Here is a 20,633-nt window from a genome sequence, read left to right on the forward strand (position 1 = left end):
TATAGTTACATAAGGCGTCATATATGACGACAAAGTATAGGATTGTTCTGGCAGCGTGGGCAAGACGTTGTTTCACCTCTTATTCTCATAATAGTGACTGTCCGTTAGAGAATCTCCCACAGAAACTATATTTATTATATGAGTAAAATTAAGTTTATTATTGCTTTTTCTCTAACTAACTAAGTTATTTTCCACTATTTTTACATGTTTTCTATATATTGCATGTGTTTTCTTGCTTTGAATTGATTTAAGTTGTTTAGGAGTTGAGTAAAGCCAAGGTAAGTGTTCCTTCTAAATTCTTTTCAAGCTCAAGTTGTATTTAGCTTCCAGCTCGCATACTCGTACATTTAAAATGTTGATGTCAGTTGGCCTGCATTATCTTATGATGCAAACACGGGTAACCAAGATCATCACCTAGCGCCTCATTGATCCAGTTGAGCACTCAGAGTCAGTTGATGAGCCTCCTTGCATTCTGAAGGACTCCTTTTACTTTGCTTTTAGTATTTCATTGTTAGTATATTCGGGTGTTTTGTCCCTACATCCCTCTTTATTTTAGAGGCTTCATAGACAATTAGTAGTTTAGTTGTCTTTACATTATCATTTCCTATGTTAAGACTTCAGTTGTCATTTTGGCAAGTTGAATGTTGACTTTTAAACATTCTAAAGTTATTTTGTTTGACAGTTTAGTTAAGTGCATTTGTGTCACGACCCAAATCCTGTCGTAAATGGCACCTACTTAACCTTCTAGATGGGCGAACCAAGGAATCCAACCCCACAATATACCAATAATTCAACTACGAATAACAAAAATAATGTGAAAGCTTCAAAACTTACTAAAGTAACCAATCAGATTAATCTCAAAAATATGTTACATATTATTCCCAAAAATCTTACAGTCATCACATCAAGGACATCTAATCTTCAAATACTAAGTCTAATAATATCACAAACACCAAAATAAATGAATAAAATAGTTTAAGTCCGAAAACTAAGGACATAAGGTCATGACCGAGAGAATCCAATCCAAGCTCGAATGAATAGCTCACCCTTGAAACTTGATATGTTGAGACTAGATAGAGCTGAGGGCGATTCAAAGTTGATGGTACCCTTGTTGAACGCCATAAAAGGGAAACAAAGAAAAACACAAGTAGGTCTCAGTACAGGTCAACATGTAGTGAGTATATCATCGGCCAACCAAAATAGAAACTAATATACAATGAATAATAGTATGAACTCAACTATAGCACTTAACATGTGATAAGCAACAAACAACATGAACAAGTGTCAACAACACTAAAGTAAGTATGTAATAAGTCAACAATATCAAGATCATCCATGAGGACTCATGCCTCCAACTAAACCATTTGGGGAATTGAGTTCTTTGTGATTGAGTACATTCCGTTAACCATATCTTTTTCCTTTAATGTTACGGTGTCAAAATGTCACACTCCGATCCAATAATACCGTGTCGGAATGTGACACTCCGATTCAATTATACCGTGTCAGAACGTGACATTCCAATCCAATTATATTATGTCGAAATGTGACACTCCGATCAAATTATATTGTGTCGGAACGTGATACTCCGATCAAATTATACCATTAATTTATCATTTATTATAAACACTTTCAATTCATTGATAATATTTCATCGAACCTTCTTTATTCAAGGCATCACTTCCATAAAGAGGGTTCAAGAATATAAATTCCACGGTCTCGGGATTTCAGATCAATCACAAAACACACAATCAATTAGCCACAAAAACACACAATCAAGTACATAGATAACTTCACAATATCATTTTTCCAATGCAAATCAATCACTATTAAGTGTTTACTATCAAATAACATCAATCATAACATACCTCCACCGAAGAATCGAAGTTGAGCAAGCTACTTCTCCAATACTTTTCCTTTCCCTTATGCTTCCAAACCTTTCGAATCTATCAATTATATATGCATAATTTGTAAGTTAACAAGCCTATAACCACTCATATAATTCTATGTCTTGCCTAGACCCAACAACTCCCTAATTCTATCATCAATTTTCTAAAGTTCAAATCCAAGGGTAAGTCTTAATTCCTCCCATTAGCATAACTTTAATATAGTTCATATAATGTACTACACATTATATTTAATTACCTATCACAATATGCTAAAACTTATTTTATAATATGATAATGAAGTAGAATCATAATGGTAAACCTAGTTGATTGGTAAACATATGCGTACTGCAAAACATATCAAGACTAACATCTTTCTAATTAATGCCTAAAACTATAGCATTACTCAACATAATGATCAGCCATAATTAGGCATAAGAACCAATAAGAATCATTGCTCTTAAGTTTGGAAAATCACCACAGTTTGATAAATTTGAGACCTTTAACATTGCAATTCTAATTTCATTCTTCTTTCTTAATTATAATAACACCTTAATAATATCGTAGGATTGTTAATCATTTCCTTTTTTTTAGCCAACCATGATTAAATTAATGGTCATTAAAGTTTTCCCTACATTCACTTAATCAACTCCACGTCCCTGACATTAATTCAATTGAAAACCACTTCTTCTTGACTAAGATATAATATTAGTTTCTAACACTTGCATTTTATCAAATTTCACAAGAACAAAGGTCTGGAGAGATTGTACCTGACGGATTTTTCACGTCGTTTGATTGTCCCCGCCATATTCTCTCTTTTACAGATTCTCTATTACTCTAATATTATATAACTAATTATAAATAGTGGTAAACGAGATCCACTATTAATTTTAATATTATTTTCTTTAACCACCAACTAAATAGATTATTAAAACTAGCCCACTAATTTCATAATTATTATTATGAATAATCCAAGACACCTATTTAGAATCTATCAAAAACTGTTTTATCAAATAAAAAGCTCTAGTATTCAAAACAACCAAATGGGTTGTTACAGTTTGATCATTATAATAATATTGAGAGTCTTTCGTTAAGTAAGTAAGTCAGACTAAGGGTTCGTTTGGGCCCATCAATAATTTTCGAGTGTTAGACCCGCCCAGGGTGTTGGCTTGGGGCGTGAAATACATGGTCTTATGCAAAACAATAAGTAACTTTGAAGGTTGTACTCTGACCACAAGAATTGAAAGAAGTGATTACCTTAAATTGATGTCATCACTTGAATCAATTCGCAAATTGAATTCTAAATATATATTTCACTAATATCAAGTAACAAAATGCAATACAAATATGATTTATCAAGTTTGAAAAGGACTAGGAGTGTATTCATATTGATTTGAGGTTTCAACTCAAATAATGATTGGTCTAGGCTACACTTGATATTTTCTCAAACTTCAAGACCCTTTTAATTAAAACACAAGTGTTGCTTGAGTATATAGACTATCACTAGTTCATATAATTAAATGAGAAATTACTCTGATTATCTCATTCCTGAATCAAGTCCTAATAGTAAATTTTAACAAGTCCTCACTATTAAGTCTTACCCAACCACATTGTGTTTTCTCAAGCCAAAATGGTGTAAGAGAGCTCAATCAATGTTTGCAACCACTGATTTTTAGATTAAAACTTTTAGACAACTGTAGATCCATGCAATACAATCAATTTTAAAACTGAGTAATTAATACTTATTAGGGGTTTTACACCCTCCCCCTCATGAAGAGCGCACACTCCTAGCAAGAATTTAGCTACTCATAAAAGAAAAATAGAGACAATATCGATGTAGGAAGTCTTTCAAGCTAATATAATTAAAAAAATTGAAATCCAACTTGAACGATACAAATTTGAGGTTTCTTTCTTTACAAGTTAAAAAGTTCTTCATTATACTCTATAGATAATTTTTCTACCAAAATAAAGAGTTCTCTCTACTATCTCTAATTGGGAAGAAGAAAAAGGTATATAAGCATACAAATCTTCAACCTGTCATTGGAACCTTCCAAATGAGGCACTAAGTTTCAATTGTGAAGTCTCAACTGGTAAAAAGAGAAAGTGATACATCACCTATTGAAATTATCTTTGTGATAAAGTATTGATAGTTCTCCTTAAGAATAAGTTTCAATGGTAAAAGAGTTATTTGAAGTGTTTTACCCTTCAACTTCCATCTTTGAATGCCTGCTAGACTACGAAATTCTGATTCAGGATTGTGGAGCGTCAATCGCTTCTCCATGTCAACCTTTAGTTCTCACAAGACCATCTACTTTAGGATTGGCGAGTTGTGATCAAACATTCTACCACATCAATTACAACAACAGTATTGAGGTAGTTTTACTCCTTTCAAGTTTATATTTAGCCAGCGAGATGCTTGTTGGTTCCTGTGGGAAGCCAAATCTTTTGTCGGTGTAATTTAATATTTTTTTTTATATTTTAGTATATCAAAATTTGTTTTCAAGTAATATATAAATACAAGAGAAGTAGTGACTCATATCCCCATCCCCCCCACCCCCACCCCCACCCCCACCCCCAACATAAAAATATGACAATAACTCAAGAATTTGAGTTAAATGAGTTGATATGATCCAATCAATCATGTCAAATGATAAATTCATTAAGATGAGTAAATCTTTGGCTTATTATGACATGCAACTTAATCGTACCAATATTTGTATGTCGTAACCTAAAAGAAAGTATATATATATTTTCATGCTTAATTGTTTCTCTCATTTTTATTGTAGTAATATTAGGTTATTCAACTTTTCCTTCATTGTCAATCTCAACATGATTGTCATTTTAACAAATTCTTGAAATTTAACAAGCTTTTTAAAAACTAAATACAATACAATCTGTTGATAATAATCAATAGTTCTCTCAAGTAGTAATGCAACCTTTCTTTCATAACTCTCAATCAATTTTTTACTATCATATATTGTATTAATATAGATCCTTTTAAATTAAAAAATATGTTTTTCTTAATATAGTGTGAATTGTAGCACTATCAGAAAGGAGCATATCTCCATTATCCATCTTATATTTAATTGAAGACTGTCTTCTTCTTTTTTTATCTTCCTGAAATTAAAACAAAAAGTGTATCATAAGAAATACATAAAAATTAAAAACATCTCAAGGAAAGTCGAGTATTTTTTTTATATATAAAAAAAGCAACATCAGAGAAAATTTAAAATTTAAAATCATATATAACTAAAAGCATGAACAAAAAAGTTGAAAGTTGAATTACGATTTTATCCCCTCTATACATTAGATTGTTATAAAATATTTCAATATTTGATTGTATAAATTTAATTAAATATTAATGACTTTTAGACTTCCTTAGATTAATTCCTAATTAAATATCTAATTTATTGATATTTATCATCTATAATCTATATGTATATAATAATTATAATTTTTTTAAAAAAAAATCTTTACCTAAATTTCTTTACTTTTCCTCTTTTTATAACTTTTTCCTTAACCCCTCTCATGAATAATATAATGATGTGGATAAAGTATTATCCTTTATGATAATAGCGAAATTTAATAATTTAAAGGGTACAAATCTATAAAATGGAGATGCACATTGATAATGTCCTCTTGATTATTATTAAAGAATTACTCTAGCTTCACAAATTTAAATTCATTGACGCTTAATCACATGATAAGAACTTTAGTTGTTCTTTCTACACGGTTTGCTAACTTTATTTTTTTGCTAACTTTATTTTTTTTCATATTATTCATTTATTTATTATTATTTTCTAATTACTTATTAACTTTTATACTCTTAATATTCATAACTCTCATCTTTTCATATTCATAACCTCCAAATATTTAAACTAAAACTTTAAGATATCTTTTGATATTCCTTCGATTCTATTTATATAAATTCAACTTATTTATCTCATGAAACCCCTACCAAGATTATTAGGTTATTATTTTCATTCTATAGTAAAAGTAGATGATGAAGACTCTTGAATTTTGATAGGATATGAAAGGAGTCAATAAGAACTTAGAGAGTTATGTACTAATTTTATACTCATTTTTTCATCTATATATATATCAATCTTATAAAAATAATGTCTATATTGTATTTTTTCTTAAATATTCTTTTTTTTTTCTTTTTTTTTCTCTGTTAGACTTCTTAATTTAGTTTTCTATGAATTTTTCATTCCGGTAAGTCTTTATTCTTATTTTGTAATTGTTACATTTTCTTATTCATTACAATTTACATATATATTTCCATAAAATTTTAGTCATTCTAACGTATCTATAAAAATTCACATGAAACACACGTGCTAACTGAGAAGCTATTACATAAATATGAGGGAAAAGGTCCTGATTTACTCCTAAACTTTATGATTTGGAGTTGATATACGCTCTGTTTAAAAATTGGCTCATCTATGCCTCTGTCGTTATAAAAATGGCTCATATATGCACTTTTACTTGACATATTAATTTTTTATAATTAATAATTCATTTTTTTACTTTAATTTTAAGAAAAAATTATGTGGCTTTTAAAATACCCACATTCCACCATACCACCTGATCCAATCGGAAACAAAAAATCTCACGAACTCAAATTAACCTAACTCATTTCATTTCGTTGTTTCCACACTCAAATGAAATAAAAAATAAAATTTTTTGTGGTCATCTCCGAGTGATATTCGAGAAACAAATATTCAGAACTTCGATTCACAATGAAATGGAGGGAAAAATCAAAATAAAACGTCAAATTGCCTCTTTAGAAACTTAAGCAGCCGCAACGGTATCCTATATATTGCACATTTAATCTTTAATTTGTTAGGGTCTATAAATTGATCCATCTTCAACAGAAACTAGGTAAGGTTATATATCGTAAGCCCATAACTTAAGCATAAAGTGAGTGATATTTATCTATAAACAAACATGTTCAGTTAGTGTGAAGAAGAATGAATAAGAAAGAAAAGATTGCTGGAAAAATATACCAAACGCAATTTCATAAAATTTAATTTTGTTTCTCGTTGAGGTAGAAACGATGATTTGAAATGGGTGAACATGATTTGAGCGGGTGGGTTTTTATTGTGTCCAATTCGGTCGGGTGGATATGGTGGAAGGTGAGATATTTTAAAAGTCACATGACATTTTCTTAAATTTAAGCCAAAAACATGAACTTTTAATCAACAAAAATTAATCTATTAAGTAAAAGGACATATATGAGTCATTTCTATAACAAAAAGAGGATTATAATTTATAAGTATAACATTAATGTTTCAAAAGGTGAAAAAATATGTAATTATAAAGGAAAAATGTTTAAACGTGTCATTGAACTTTGGAAAAAAGACTTATTTATGTCATTTATTAAATTTTTATCATTTGAGAACAGACTCATTTATGCAATTATTTTTTAACTTCAATTTTGAAAAATTATTTTTTACACATGACCAGTTTTAACTCAGTCATGTCATTAATTTTATTTTTTTAAATGTCAAAATTCAAAAATCATTTGTGGAGTTAAAAAATCCGCCCTTGTTAGAAAGATATTAAAAAAAACACTAGTTCTAAAATTTCAAAATCCTGCTTTGGTTCTTGTTCTGTTGCTATTTTTGATACTAGATCTTTGCTACATTGTGTTTGTTTAGTCCATAATCAAATTTACAAGTGATTTTAAGTTGCGGAGAAAATTTTACCATTAAAGAATGGTGTAGCTTTATAATTTTGAAGAAATTTCAAGTGAGTCTTGTTCTGTTAAGTTAAATTCGAGATTAAAAAAATATTGAATTTTGGTATCTAGCTCGGAGGGAAGCTACTCTTAAATTTTGAGCCGATTTCCTTAAGAATTGATGAAGTTAAAATTTAGGAGTTCGTGGTATTCTTCTTATGTTCTTGGTGAAAATAAAATTATAAAAAGAACATTTGATCTAGAACCCCAATTAAAAAATTATTTGGAATTTTGTTGAGATAATCGAAATTAAAAAATAATAACACAAATAAATATTTTTCAAACAACTATATCATAACTTAATTAAACTTTTAACGGAGGTTAATTATGAATAATTAACAAAGATATGAATATTATTACTAATCTCATAAAAAGAAAGGATTAATGAAGATATGAATAATGATCGCCCATAACTACAAAAAAATATTATTTACAACATGTGCTACTTTATATCATCTAACATTCTATCTTTATATTCATGGAGCATCTTTTTTTTTTAAAAAAATAATATTTGTCCTATAGTTAGTGGCTTACGTATCGTAATCAATAGCCCATATTATTATTATTATTATTATTATTATTATTATTATTATTGTTGTTGTTGTTGTTTTTACGATAAATATAATATTTATTTTTTGTCCTACAAATCTGCAGCTCTTGTAAGTTGTAACCAACCACTAGATGACCCCACTACCTCTCTCTCTATCACTACTGCTTCGGGTACCGAAAAGCCCACGTTGAAGACCCCATGGATTCCTCCATTTTCACCCCAATTTTAATCTCCTTCTCCTTTTTCTGCTATTTCATTCTCTCTCCATCAAACTGATCGATCACCAATACCTTTTTCTCTTCAATATTTGCTCTAAATTATCACATCTCTGCTGTTTCAGCTGCAAAATTGGTTTGTTTTGGAACTGCATCCATGGATTTTTCTTCCTTTGAAGGTAACAATGGTGAATCATACAATTTCATGAGTGTTATTTGGTTTTTGTCAGATAAAGTCAAATCAAGTTTCAATAATTGATCGGAGAAATTAATTGGGATAGAGGAAGTAACTTGTTAAATTTTCTGATCTGTTTATTTTTCATCCTGTTAATGTGTTATTGATAACGAAATGGTGTTGATCCCATCTCTTTTTTTTTCTTTTTTATGTAATTGATTTTTATTATCTCTTTGCATATTATATAGTATGAAATGAAATTTAGTTACTGTTTTATACGTACAAAAAATATAGTTTTTTATTCTTTTTCACATTGTGATTTTTTTTTTGGTTTACTGAAATGGGTGTTAGGATTGGTGGTTGGTTACCTACTTTAGTTACCTACTCTTCTGGGGTATGTATTAGTTATTATTATATTTGGAGGATGACAATGATGCCATTTTTTCTTTGCCTACTGTGTTGTGATCCTTCACATTTTACAATTTAGAAAAGGAGGATTACCTATAAGGACAGTTGAATTATGGAGGTTATTACTACCCTATGATGACACAATCATATTATAAGATCTGTTTGGAATTAATCATGGAAATTGAGTGCTACTATTAGGTGAAGTCAAACTAGAAATAGCTAAAGAATTTACCTTTTCTGTTTTTTTTTCTATGCTTTTACAAATGATCTTTCTGATTCTTTTCCTTCCTCTTAGGCAGTTACCCGTGTGGAAAAAAGGATTTTGTTTTTCAGTTTTTGTGGGAAGAGGATATATCTGTGAGAAGACTGTCGAAAATTTATAGGGAGAGGAACAATCTCCAGCAGATTGTCATCGGTGTAGAGAAACATATTATTAGAAGGCCATTAGAGTCTTTTAGAGAATGCTTATGAAATAATGATTTGACATGAAATGTATAAATGGGGAAGATATATAATCAATGGATATTTGACAAGTATTAAAACAATGAGAGTAGATATGGAGGAATTGTGTAACCGGATTTTGCACCAACTTACAACAATAACACATACCCAATGTTCCCAAAGGTAAGGTCTAGGGGAGGTGGAAGTTGGGAAGGTGGGATGCATACAGACCTTACCTCTACCTTAGCGAGGTGGAGAGGTTGTTTCTGCTTAACCCTTGGCTGAAGTTGAAAAAAATGCATGTATAAGAGACTTCTTGAGAATAACAACAACTTATCCAAACTTTTATTTATTTTTTTACACTAGAGATATGGTTTGAACTTATAGTTTAACTTATAATTATAGATGCACTAACCATTTTTTATACAAGATGATGTTCTATGTTCATGTATTTGCTGATAATGTTGAGCCAATTATTATAATTATAAGAATAATAATTACTATTAATATAACCTAGTGAGCTAGTAAAAAGTTGGAATTATGGATACTTGCTCAAAAGGGGAGAGTCCTCAGTCAAGTAGAAGTAGGGTAAAATATATGCACTATGTAAGTATAGTACTATAAGAACAATGATGTTGAGATGAGATTAGGTCAGATTGTGACATTTAAGATGCAGACATCTTAGATATATAAGTTTGGTCATCAGGAGAATGCCATGAACCAGTGGTGTTACATATCAAAACTAAAACATGATGTAAATTGTTCTCTTGATAAAAAGAATCAAACTACAAACATGATGCTTGATACGGAGGAATGGTATGAAGGTGCGATTTGAATGGAAGATGTCTAACAAAGTGAAAGACAAGTTTGATAGACAATTGTGAGACAAGGTGTTATATAAGACTCAATGTAGGAATTTTAAGGCCCTACCACATCCTCAAAAAGGAGCACCGTAAAAATGTAAATATATGATGGATGTTCAGTCATCAGAAATGATCACATGTAACAAAAGGTTGAAAGTAGAACACGCATAGGATTAGGATGTTGTTCTTAGATGGTTTGATCATGTTTACTGAGAACTCCTAATGAACTCATCCCATTTTTTTAGAATATCACAAAGTGCACATATCACTCATAAGGGATATCCTTCAGGGTGGCTCAAATGGTTTGGCTTAGCACTTCCATAATGGAGGTCTCAAGTTTGAAACCCCTTGCTAGCGATAGCAGGGGATTGGTATTTTGGATCAGGCTCGTCACACGGGGCTTGCCTAGTGCGGTAGACCTCTCATGTGTGATTTGTGAGTTATTGCACATGAGTAGGGTTTAGCATGTGTACATGCGACGGGTAGTGGCTGAAGGTTTCCTTGTCATAAAACAAATATAATATGTAGTGGATATATAGGAGGGTGCCTGACATAGTTTGATCACCCTACTTAGACCGCCAAATGCACCAAGTCTATAGAAGCAACATTATGATAATTGAAGGTGTTAAACGAGCACGGACTACACTTAAATCACATGGAGGGACATTGTTTCTAAATATGTATGATATTTTGAAGTCAATGAGGGCTTGGCTTAGGATTTGGAACGAATGTCCTTCAACTTATCAAATGAAATTTTGTTATGAGCAGAATACGGTAGAAGCAAATGACTCATATAGGTAATACCAAATAATTTGGAACTTCGGGTTAATGTTAAGCAGTAGTCATACTTATATTATGCCCCACATCTGGTTAGTGCTATATATTTATCAGTTGTGTTGTAAGTGTTAGATATAGCAAATCTCTAATTTTAGAGATCTTCAAATTTGCTTTAAAAGATAAAATATTTAGTTTTGGGACAAGATGGACCTAAATAGAGCAAAATGAATATGAGGTATATATATGATATACTAGTTTTAGTTAATCGATTGAGTGATCTCTCTTTCTTACCTATTACTTGCATTTGATTACACGTGATGGTTTTTCTTCACATTTTCTGGTGATCTGCTTGCAGTTAAAATATGTTCCATTACTCTGGGAAGCCACAAGCAGTAAGAAAATTGAAAAAAATAAGCTTGAAGATCCTTCAAAAATGAGATAACATTACAAAAATAATTTTAAAATACAAGATCTAAATGAAAGAAGAAAGAAATGTCCCCGTTTTATTACTATGGAATTGTCCAATGTACTTTGCTAAGCATAGTGATTTTTATCCGATGATAATTTACAAACCTGTTTGTTTGAAGTTTTTCCTGCTTTCATGTTCTAGGTATTGCACTTGATCCATCAAAGTGCAGTAAATTAAGTATGGAGGAAAAGAGAGAACTAGTTTATGAATTATCAAAGCAGTCACATGGTGCCCCTGAAATGCTGCAATCTTGGAGCCGTCAGGAGATTTTGCAGATATTATGTGCAGAGATGGGAAAAGAAAGGAAGTATACTGGACTGACAAAATTAAAAATAATAGAAAACCTACTGAAAATTGTATCTGAGAAGAAATCATTGGAGCAAGAAAATACATCTAATCTTGAAATGCAGCCTTCATCAGAGAGTGGCCAGAGGAGTTCCAAAAGGCAGAGAAAGGCTGAGCATCCAAGTCGTTTTCCTATTGAAGCTAATACTTCTTCAACAACAAATACTAATGTCAGTTTAGCCAATGTTGTGTACTGCAAAAATTTGGCTTGCAGAGCTAAATTAAGTGGCCAAGATGCATTTTGCAAAAGGTGTTCATGTTGTATTTGCCGTAACTACGATGACAACAAGGACCCTAGTCTATGGTTGATTTGCAGCTCAGAACCTCCTTTTCAAGGGGATTCATGTGGGATGTCATGCCACCTTGAGTGTGCCATGAAGCACGGAAAATCTTGTATTACAACTGATAAATCAGACAAGGGCAATAATGGCACCTTTTACTGTGTATCCTGTGGAAAAGCTAATGATCTATTAAGGTAACTCTTTATATTGCTTTCTAACAGCTTCACCTGATCTTGTATTTTATGATTCCACAGTAAGAAAAAGTTTGCTTTTTTCGCATATCATCTATATTTTCACATCCCAATTTTATCTTTTCTTTCTATTTTTTCTGAAATTATGTGTATTATAGTTTATTTCATAAAAGTATTTTTATCGACATCAAGGTTTTGGCTACTTAAATTTCATCTTTGGATTAATATGCTGTGTTTTGGGGAATAATTAATGACATCAAATTTATGTTAGTACTCTGGACCATTTATCACCACAGATGTTCAACATGAGCATCCGGAAAAGCCTAATTGTAGAGAGTTCAGAATCCTTTTACTCAATTTCTTATTTTTTTTCTTGAATCGCTTATGAGAATGTATATTTGCATCTCGATTCTTCTTTTCCCAAGGAGATGAATCTGTAAATTAAGGCTTAAAACCATGATTTCAGTTTCAAACTTGTAGAGGAGTTTTGTCCTTGTGTATGGTGTTGCATAATTTTACAATCCTAAGCTTGTATTGATGATTGAGCTTGTGGGAGCTGTGGAGAATACCTTCCCTTTGCTATGAGCTCAACGAGCTTGTTGTGCCGCTACAAGCTCGTCAGATTGGCTATTAACAATTTCGAAATTTGATGTCTAACATGTGCTAAAAGATAGATGTATTGAGAACTTCAAGTCACTCCTCTTTTTTTCGACAATGGAACCTTAGCCCATATATGCAATGTTTCCTAAATAAACCATATGACACTGTAGCATGACCAAAGCTTTTGATGCCTGCTTTATTCCTAGCCTTTAAGGTCATACGAGTGCAAATTTGTATTACATATTTTCTGAATTTTTCCTCCTTCCTATATATATTTTGCCAGTTCTTTTTTTTTTTTGAAGCTTTGATCCAAGTCTTAGAGTTCAAAAGGTATTTTTTACCAATGTCTTTGGATTCACCATGTTTTTCTTATCCCACATAAGTGCGGTATGTCCCAATTATTGGTGTAGTCTATACTTGCTTATCTAATCCACTTATATAATATGATTTGAGTTGCTGAGACGATTGTTGTGTTGTTGTCAAAATGATCGACTTATTGTGGGTAATGGACTGAAAGGGTTAGATTTGCAGCTGGCTATGAGCCCTTGCCTTTTAACCTTTATTGTGGCAAAGGGACTCCTAGGACTACTGGGGAAGACCATTCTAAGCAGATATCAGTGCCAACAAGTTGGTTGTGCTACCAAGGTTATTTTCTATTCATGAAAGTATGGATTCCTGTTTGGTGGGTAGAGTTACCCGGTACTTCTGCTGATGGGAGGTAACATCCCGGTGGAATTAGTTGAGGTGTGTCTAAGTTGACCCTGACACCACCGTAAAAAAAAAGAAAGAAGTATGGTCTTCTGTATAGTAAATGAATTTGCTGATGGCAGATATATAACATTTATTATATCTTGGACATTTCTAGCCTATGCGAAGTCTGACTGTACTTCATTAGAACAACAAGTTAGATCTCCTAAGGGGATCTAGTTTTGGGTTTGATACTTGGATTTCAGTTTGTCAGTTTGATAACTGAAATTTCCATGCCCTGAATATATAATAGTCTGGGACATCTGATGGAATAAATGTATAAACCACTAAAAACAAGACTTGTCACATGTATGAATTATGGAACATGTATGTAGATTTACTTCTCTGACGGTGTTTGAGATTATTCCATCCAAAGAAGAATGATACCATTAATATTTAGGAAGTTCTAACAGATTTTTTCTGACGATCGACCATCTTTCCAAAGTTCAAACATCTTTGTAGGTGTTTTACGTATCTATTATGGTTTATAGTAACTCTTTCTCCTCATCCAATCAAATCTAATGTTAATATTATGCTGTCCAAACATTCAGTTATTCCATGATATTTGGCTTATTTTATAGTTTCTCTGATGTCACATGCATATTGCTTATTCCTTGTAAGCATTCACTGGATCTTCGGATGGTTCAAAATTGGGAAGCATAGATATAAGCTGCGAGTCTGTCTGTCACTTCCTTTTGTGATCCTATTGAATGATAGTTTTTGCAGATATTTTAATCTCCATAAGCCAGTTTGTAAACAACTCCTATTTTGTTCCAAAAAATCTTTGGATGGGAGGGATTGAAGGCCTTGTATATTTCATGAACACGTACAGACATGAACACTACATACCAAACTAGTTTTTGTTGTTCTCTCTTTTCCCCTTTTTGGTACTAGTGGAGATTGAGTACCTTGATTCCAATTTTTATTAAAATAAAGGTGATATTCAATGTTTTGCGAACTATTGTGGCATTTAATGTATGAGTCATATGATGAAATTATGAGAAAGAATGATAAGAGCATAGACTTGGAAACACCACAAGAGTAATAGATAACCAGTTTGGGTGCATGCCCTGTAGATCTACATCTGAGACTACATTTTTGTGTAGGAGATTGATGGAAGTTTATCGTAGACAAAATTTGCACATGGTGTTCATTGGCCTAGAAAAATTATATGATAGAGTACAAAGAAAGGTTCTTTGGTGGGTGTCGTCGTGTCGGAGAAGAAAGGACCTGTTAACTATATAAAAGTCATAAAAGACATGTATGAAAGAGTCTTCACTAGCCTGAGAACTGTAGTAGGGAATGCGAAGGAGATCTTGTAATCATGGATTTACACCAGGGATTGTCATTGAACCCATACTTGTTTATGCTAGCTACGGATGAGCTATCCAACATAATACAAGACGAGGGTCTAACCAACATGATACAAGATGAGGTCACTTAACTCATGTCCCATCCCTTCCCCTTGCCCCCTGGACATGATCCTATTCGACCACACCAAAGCCACCAAAGGAGATGTAAATTAAACAAGATGCAAGAGAAATAAGAATCTACTAAAACTATTGAATCAAGCAGAGAGACTAGGACTAATTAACTATAATAAGAACAGAAGAAAAGCAAGAAATATTATACAGAATGAACTGAAGCAACTAGCTCTAGAATATGGGTATACCCAAAATACTAACACCAGAGAAACCACAAGAACTATGAAATATATGGCACTATGGATCAAGAAACGAAGAGTCCGAGGGCAGAGTTAAATCAAGAGCAAAGTGAAGAAGGGATAGAGATATGCAATATTACACAATTAACAATGATACAAGAAAGATAGATCTGAAGACAATATAGGGAACCAATCTGAAAACTAGATCTGAAATGTAACTCTAGATATGCATATAGCAATGAAACAAATCTGAAAACCAGAAACTGAAGGCAAACTGATGTGAAACTGGAATAATTTGGGAAGATAGAACCTGTAACTTGAAGAGGAGATAGGAGGTACTTCATCCGGGCACTGGGGAGGTAAGCGGTCCGTGTTCTGCTGCTGCCCTTGTAACTTGAGACCCAACCCAGAATTATGGAGAAAGAAAACTCTAGAGTTGCTGGAGTAGATGTGCTTTCCAGAGCAGTGGCAGTGATGGACGAGCTGCGGTGGTGAAAGAAAACCCTAGAGTCAGGGTCCAAGAAAGTGAGAGAGAAATAGTCACAGGGAGTTTTGGCGCCGGTGAAGAAGATGGCCGATGAGTGGTTAGTGTGGCGGCAAAATTTCACCGGAGAAGACAGATTGTAACGCTGTCCAAGCAAGTTCTTGAATGAGATGAATTCTTGCACCCAAAGATGAAGGGGGTACATTTTCATGTTATTGCTAACTCAAACGTCATTAGCTTCAAGCGATAAAAGAACAAGGTTAAGAAGATAGGAAATTGTGTTTTTTTTTTTCCATGCAGGCAATTTACTGGGTGAATGAAATTATAGATGAAGATGTTACAAATAGAATCAGAATTGAATAGTTGAAACAAAATAGTGTTTCTGGTTGTTATGTGGTAGAGAGATGCCTACCAAAGTGAAAGGTAAGTTTTTTAGAATAGTTATAAAACCAACAATGCTTTATGAGAGTGATTCTTGGGTCGTGAAAGTTAAACACATTTACAAGAAGAATTTTGAAGAAATACAGATGCTAAGATGAATTTGTGGTCATACTAAATTTGACAAGATTAGAAATGATTATATTACTAGAATGTTTAAGTAGCACACGTCGAGGGGAAAATGTCCGAAAGCTTCTTGAAATAATTTGTTCATCATGTGTCAATCTGCAGTGTAATACACCGGTCTATAGGTGTGCAACCATTGTGAAGGTAAGTGTTAAAAGAGGAGGAAAATGCATCTAAGGACCTAAAATCCTTGGGAACCCATGCAGACATAGCGAAGTGGGGCACAGTGGATAAAAATCTAGATATTCGTTGCCTGTTCTTTTGAGGCGAGGGTTTATCGGAACCACCTCTCTGCCCCACAAATGTAGGGGCAAGGTCTACATACGTCCTACTCTCCTCACACCTCACTTGTGGGACTACAGGAGTTCTGTTATTGTTGTAGTCAATGCTTATTAGAGTATTAGTTGAAAATTTGTTTTAGGCATGTTAGCACTTTTACTGCCCTATACTTTATAGTAGTGGTTTAGCATTTCAGAGATTTGTAGGTTCAAAAAATTATGGAGAACTTTTATTACTTTTTATTTGTATTTGCAAAATATTGGCATGTTGTGAGTTTAAATGGATAACATGATCAATGAGGATTCATATAACAAACCCCAACTTGTTTGGGACTAAGGTGTACTGCTGTTGTGAACTTAATTTTCAATTGCATTATTGAATTATAGTGAACTATTTCCACTATTGTCAGGATGCAGCTGACTAGTTTAGTGAGATGGTTGTTGAATCAATAAAGGAAAAATGTCAAAGAACTAACGACATGTACATAAGCTCTTTTATTTACTGTGGCCTGTGGGATACATACCTCTATAATTAAAATGCAAGCTATGTTTATTATTTAGGACTAAAGATGTTCTATTTCTCTGATTCTTGCAGTTCCTTGAAAAAACAATATTTTGAAGATTGTACAAAAAAATAATATAAGAAAAAAATTATAGCTTTAAAAATGAAGAGAAAAAAAACAATCTACCTTTCACTAGAAACATTTTAGAAGTTCAAATCAAACAACTCAAATATTCATATTAATAAATAAAGTTTTTATAACATCATCCAAGTGCAGACAAATGACTAACATGTTATTAACTAAAATTTAAATAATTTGGTTTTAGGCCACTATATTTTAGTGAATAACATGTTAATCATTTGTATGCACTTGGTTGGATGATGTTATAAAAACATTATTTATTAATATGAAACATAGTTTAGTGAGATGGTTGTAGAATCCATAAAGGAAAAATGTCAAAGAACTAATGACATGTACATCACCTCTTTTATTTACTGTGAGATACAGACCTCTATAATTAAAAAGCAAGCTATTTTTATTAGGATTAAAGATGTTCTATTTCTCCAATTCTTGCAGTTCCTTGAAAAAACAACTGATTGTAGCAAGAGATACCAGGCGTGTAGACATATTATGTTATAGGCTTTCATTGAGCCAAAAACTTTCTTTTGGTGCCGAAAATTGCCCAAAGCTGTATGAAGTTCTAGATGAAGCAGTGAACAAGCTTGAAGCAGATGTTGGCCCTTTGACTGGTTTGCCTGTGAAGATGGCTAGAGGTATAGTGAACAGGCTCTCATTTGGCCCTGCTGTTCAGCAACTTTGTGGCTTGGCTGTTGAGTACATAGATGCCCTTCTCTCTGAGAGAGTGTCTGAAATGCCATCTAATGCTAAGGTCAAAGGTAATACTCATTCTAATTTGTGGTTTGTTTGTGCAGTACATAGATACTCTCCTTATTTTTATTGATTCTGTAGATTTACCTTTCTCTTCATGTGTTATTGTGATGCCTTCATTGGTTTCTTTGTCTAAGCTTGGTACTCATTTGATTTAAGTCAAGTGAAGTAATCAGCATTTACATGGGCTATATTTTTTAGATTGCGAGGTGATAGAATCAAAGCTTGTCAGATTTGAGGATGTCTTTCCCTCATCTGTGACCGTTGTTTTGAGTTCTGAAGGGTCATCTATGGAGAATGTTGTTGGTTACTCCTTGTGGCATCGGAAAGCTGTTGAAACGGAATATCCAGTAGAACCAACTCGAACATTGTTTTCCCCAAACACTAGGTTTGTGCTCTCAGATCTGATGCCAGCTACAGATTATGTTCTCAAGATTGTTTCCCTTGATAGCAAGAAAGAACTGGGAATGTTTGAAGTTCAATTCTGCTCCAGTAAAGCTGAAAATGAACTATCTAATCTGAACATGAAAAGTTTAGAAGTTGAAAGAAGTCAAAGTCCACCAACAAATTGCAGCAACCTTTCTAATCCTTCTTCAGTGGAGGATGAAACTAATAACATCGTGCTATGCAGCAATGAGGCTGAGAACAGAGGGGATAATTGTCTTTCTTGTTGTGATAACACTGATAAAGCAATTTCTACAGACTTGTGCTGCACCACGGTCGCCTTTGCTAGTAAAAGTCATATAGGAAATGAAGAAGTAATGGTATCTTTAGGTGATGAGGAAGATAGCATTGTCAAAGTAACCTCCTTGCCAAATACTGATGCTATAAATCTTGAGAACAAGCAATGTTCAGATGTTCAAACAACAGAAGAGACGAGCACTGATAATGGGTCAAATGCACCTCTCCAGACTGCCTTAGAATTCGCACCATTTGTAGGTAGTGTGGATGCTGGCTTACCCATCACACCCTGCAAGATGGAGAATGTGAAGGGAAGCCTCGGCCGGAAAGGGAAATCAGAACATTGCAGCAAGGATCTTGATAATGGATCGGGGAAGGAGGATGGACCACAAGTTGGCTGTTCTTCAAAGAAGAGAGTTGGAGAATGGCATGAAGAATGTGCTGGAACTGGAGATAAGGATTTTGAGTATTATGTCAAAGTAGTTAGATGGTTAGAGTGTGGTGAGCATATTGACAAGACATTCAGGCAGAAGTTCTTAACGTGGTATAGCTTAAGAGCTACACCACAAGATGTTAGGATTGTCAAGGCATTTGTTGATACCCTAATCGAAGATCCAGCATCACTTGCTGGGCAGCTGGTTGATACTTTCTCTGATGTTATTTCAAGCAAGAGAGCTTCTGTAGTTCCAGCAGGCTTTTGCCTAAAGCTTTGGCATTAAAGGATTCAGAATGTGGATCCTCTATCCTCTATAGTCGCTGCTTAACTGAACATAATTCTTTTGATTCCCAAATTGTTCCATGTCGATTCATATTTATGATGTAAACGATTAAATCATCTTTAATTATTATTTTTTTTTCCTTATAGGTTGGTTCTACCCAATTCATCCACATTTCTCTCTGATGTTATGACATTGGAGTTGGAATGGAAGTGATATTGCTCTGTAAGATAATTTGAAATACAAAATCTGATTTGATATTTACTTCTTTTTTTGTAGAAGAAATCATAATTTTTTAAAATTGTCCTCCTCCTCTTTCTATGACCTCAACTTTTGTTGTCCTTGGCATCTGTTTTGAACGAAGTAAACTTGAATTTCCTCCTTTGACATAACATCTCCAGGTTGCAATAAGTTTGACTAGAAAAAAAAAACAATTACATGAAATGGTTCTATCCCGAAACAAAAAACTACATTATTATTATTATTACAAGGGGCAAAAAACAAAACTATTTACATTTTTTTTGTAAATGTCTTGTACATAAGATACAAATATATATATACATTTCTTGGGAGCAGCTATACAGTATCATTTTCTCATAAAATTCACTGCAAGTTTGTATATTAAACTTATAAAGAAAATGGCATAAATGATCAATGATGCTTCAATGTATGTTCAAAATAGTCCCTTTAGTGTACAACAGAGAAAATAGACCAAAAAAAATGGACCCATTAACAAATAGAAAAGAAAAAGAAAAAAAGAATAGCTCTAGGAAGACGCTCGGAAAGGAGGGAAAATGAGTTATCATTAGTAATTTACTTTCTTTCCGTTGTTGATTAAAGATGAGACGTGCTCAATCAGATCCCTACTAAATGGAGGTCCAGCAGTACGCAAAGTAAATGTATACCCTCTTCTTGCAACAACCACTCAATTTTACACTCCCAAAATTTTCTGTACAATTTATTTTTTCCTACAACTAGAATGACAATGTTATAAATTAATAAAAACGATAATTGGATACTTACAAATACATATCGAACGAACCCTTGGGTATTTTTGATTCCCAATTTAGACACAAATCTACTTATATATTTTTTTCCGTTGTTCCGCGAGTATTTAGTAATTAGTAAGTTTGAATGTAAAAAAATTTCCTATAGATTTTCAAGAACATCC

The 20,633-nt window shown here is 32.8% G+C and overlaps 1 protein-coding gene and 1 long non-coding RNA gene across 2 annotated transcripts; one reads left to right on the forward strand and one right to left on the reverse strand.

Annotated features, from left to right (window-relative positions):
• Nucleotides 1-830: 830 nt before the first annotated feature.
• Nucleotides 831-2,366, reverse strand: LOC138337574 (uncharacterized). The gene is made up of 2 exons (XR_011210870.1): nucleotides 1,866-2,366; nucleotides 831-1,107 (listed from the first exon to the last, which is right to left on the reverse strand). It is a non-coding gene; the product is annotated as an uncharacterized lncRNA (long non-coding RNA).
• Nucleotides 2,367-8,311: 5,945 nt separating this feature from the next.
• VIN3 (vernalization insensitive 3) lies at nucleotides 8,312-19,732 on the forward strand. The gene is made up of 4 exons (NM_001279224.2): nucleotides 8,312-8,567; nucleotides 11,663-12,341; nucleotides 17,754-18,073; nucleotides 18,267-19,732. The coding sequence occupies exons 1-4, from the start codon at nucleotides 8,546-8,548 to the stop codon at nucleotides 19,463-19,465; spliced, it is 2,220 nt and encodes a 739-aa protein (NP_001266153.1). The 5' UTR covers nucleotides 8,312-8,545; the 3' UTR covers nucleotides 19,466-19,732.
• Nucleotides 19,733-20,633: the final 901 nt, after the last annotated feature.

Source organism: Solanum lycopersicum, chromosome 7, assembly GCF_036512215.1.
Source record: "Solanum lycopersicum chromosome 7, SLM_r2.1".
Classification (NCBI taxonomy): domain Eukaryota; kingdom Viridiplantae; phylum Streptophyta; class Magnoliopsida; order Solanales; family Solanaceae; genus Solanum; species Solanum lycopersicum.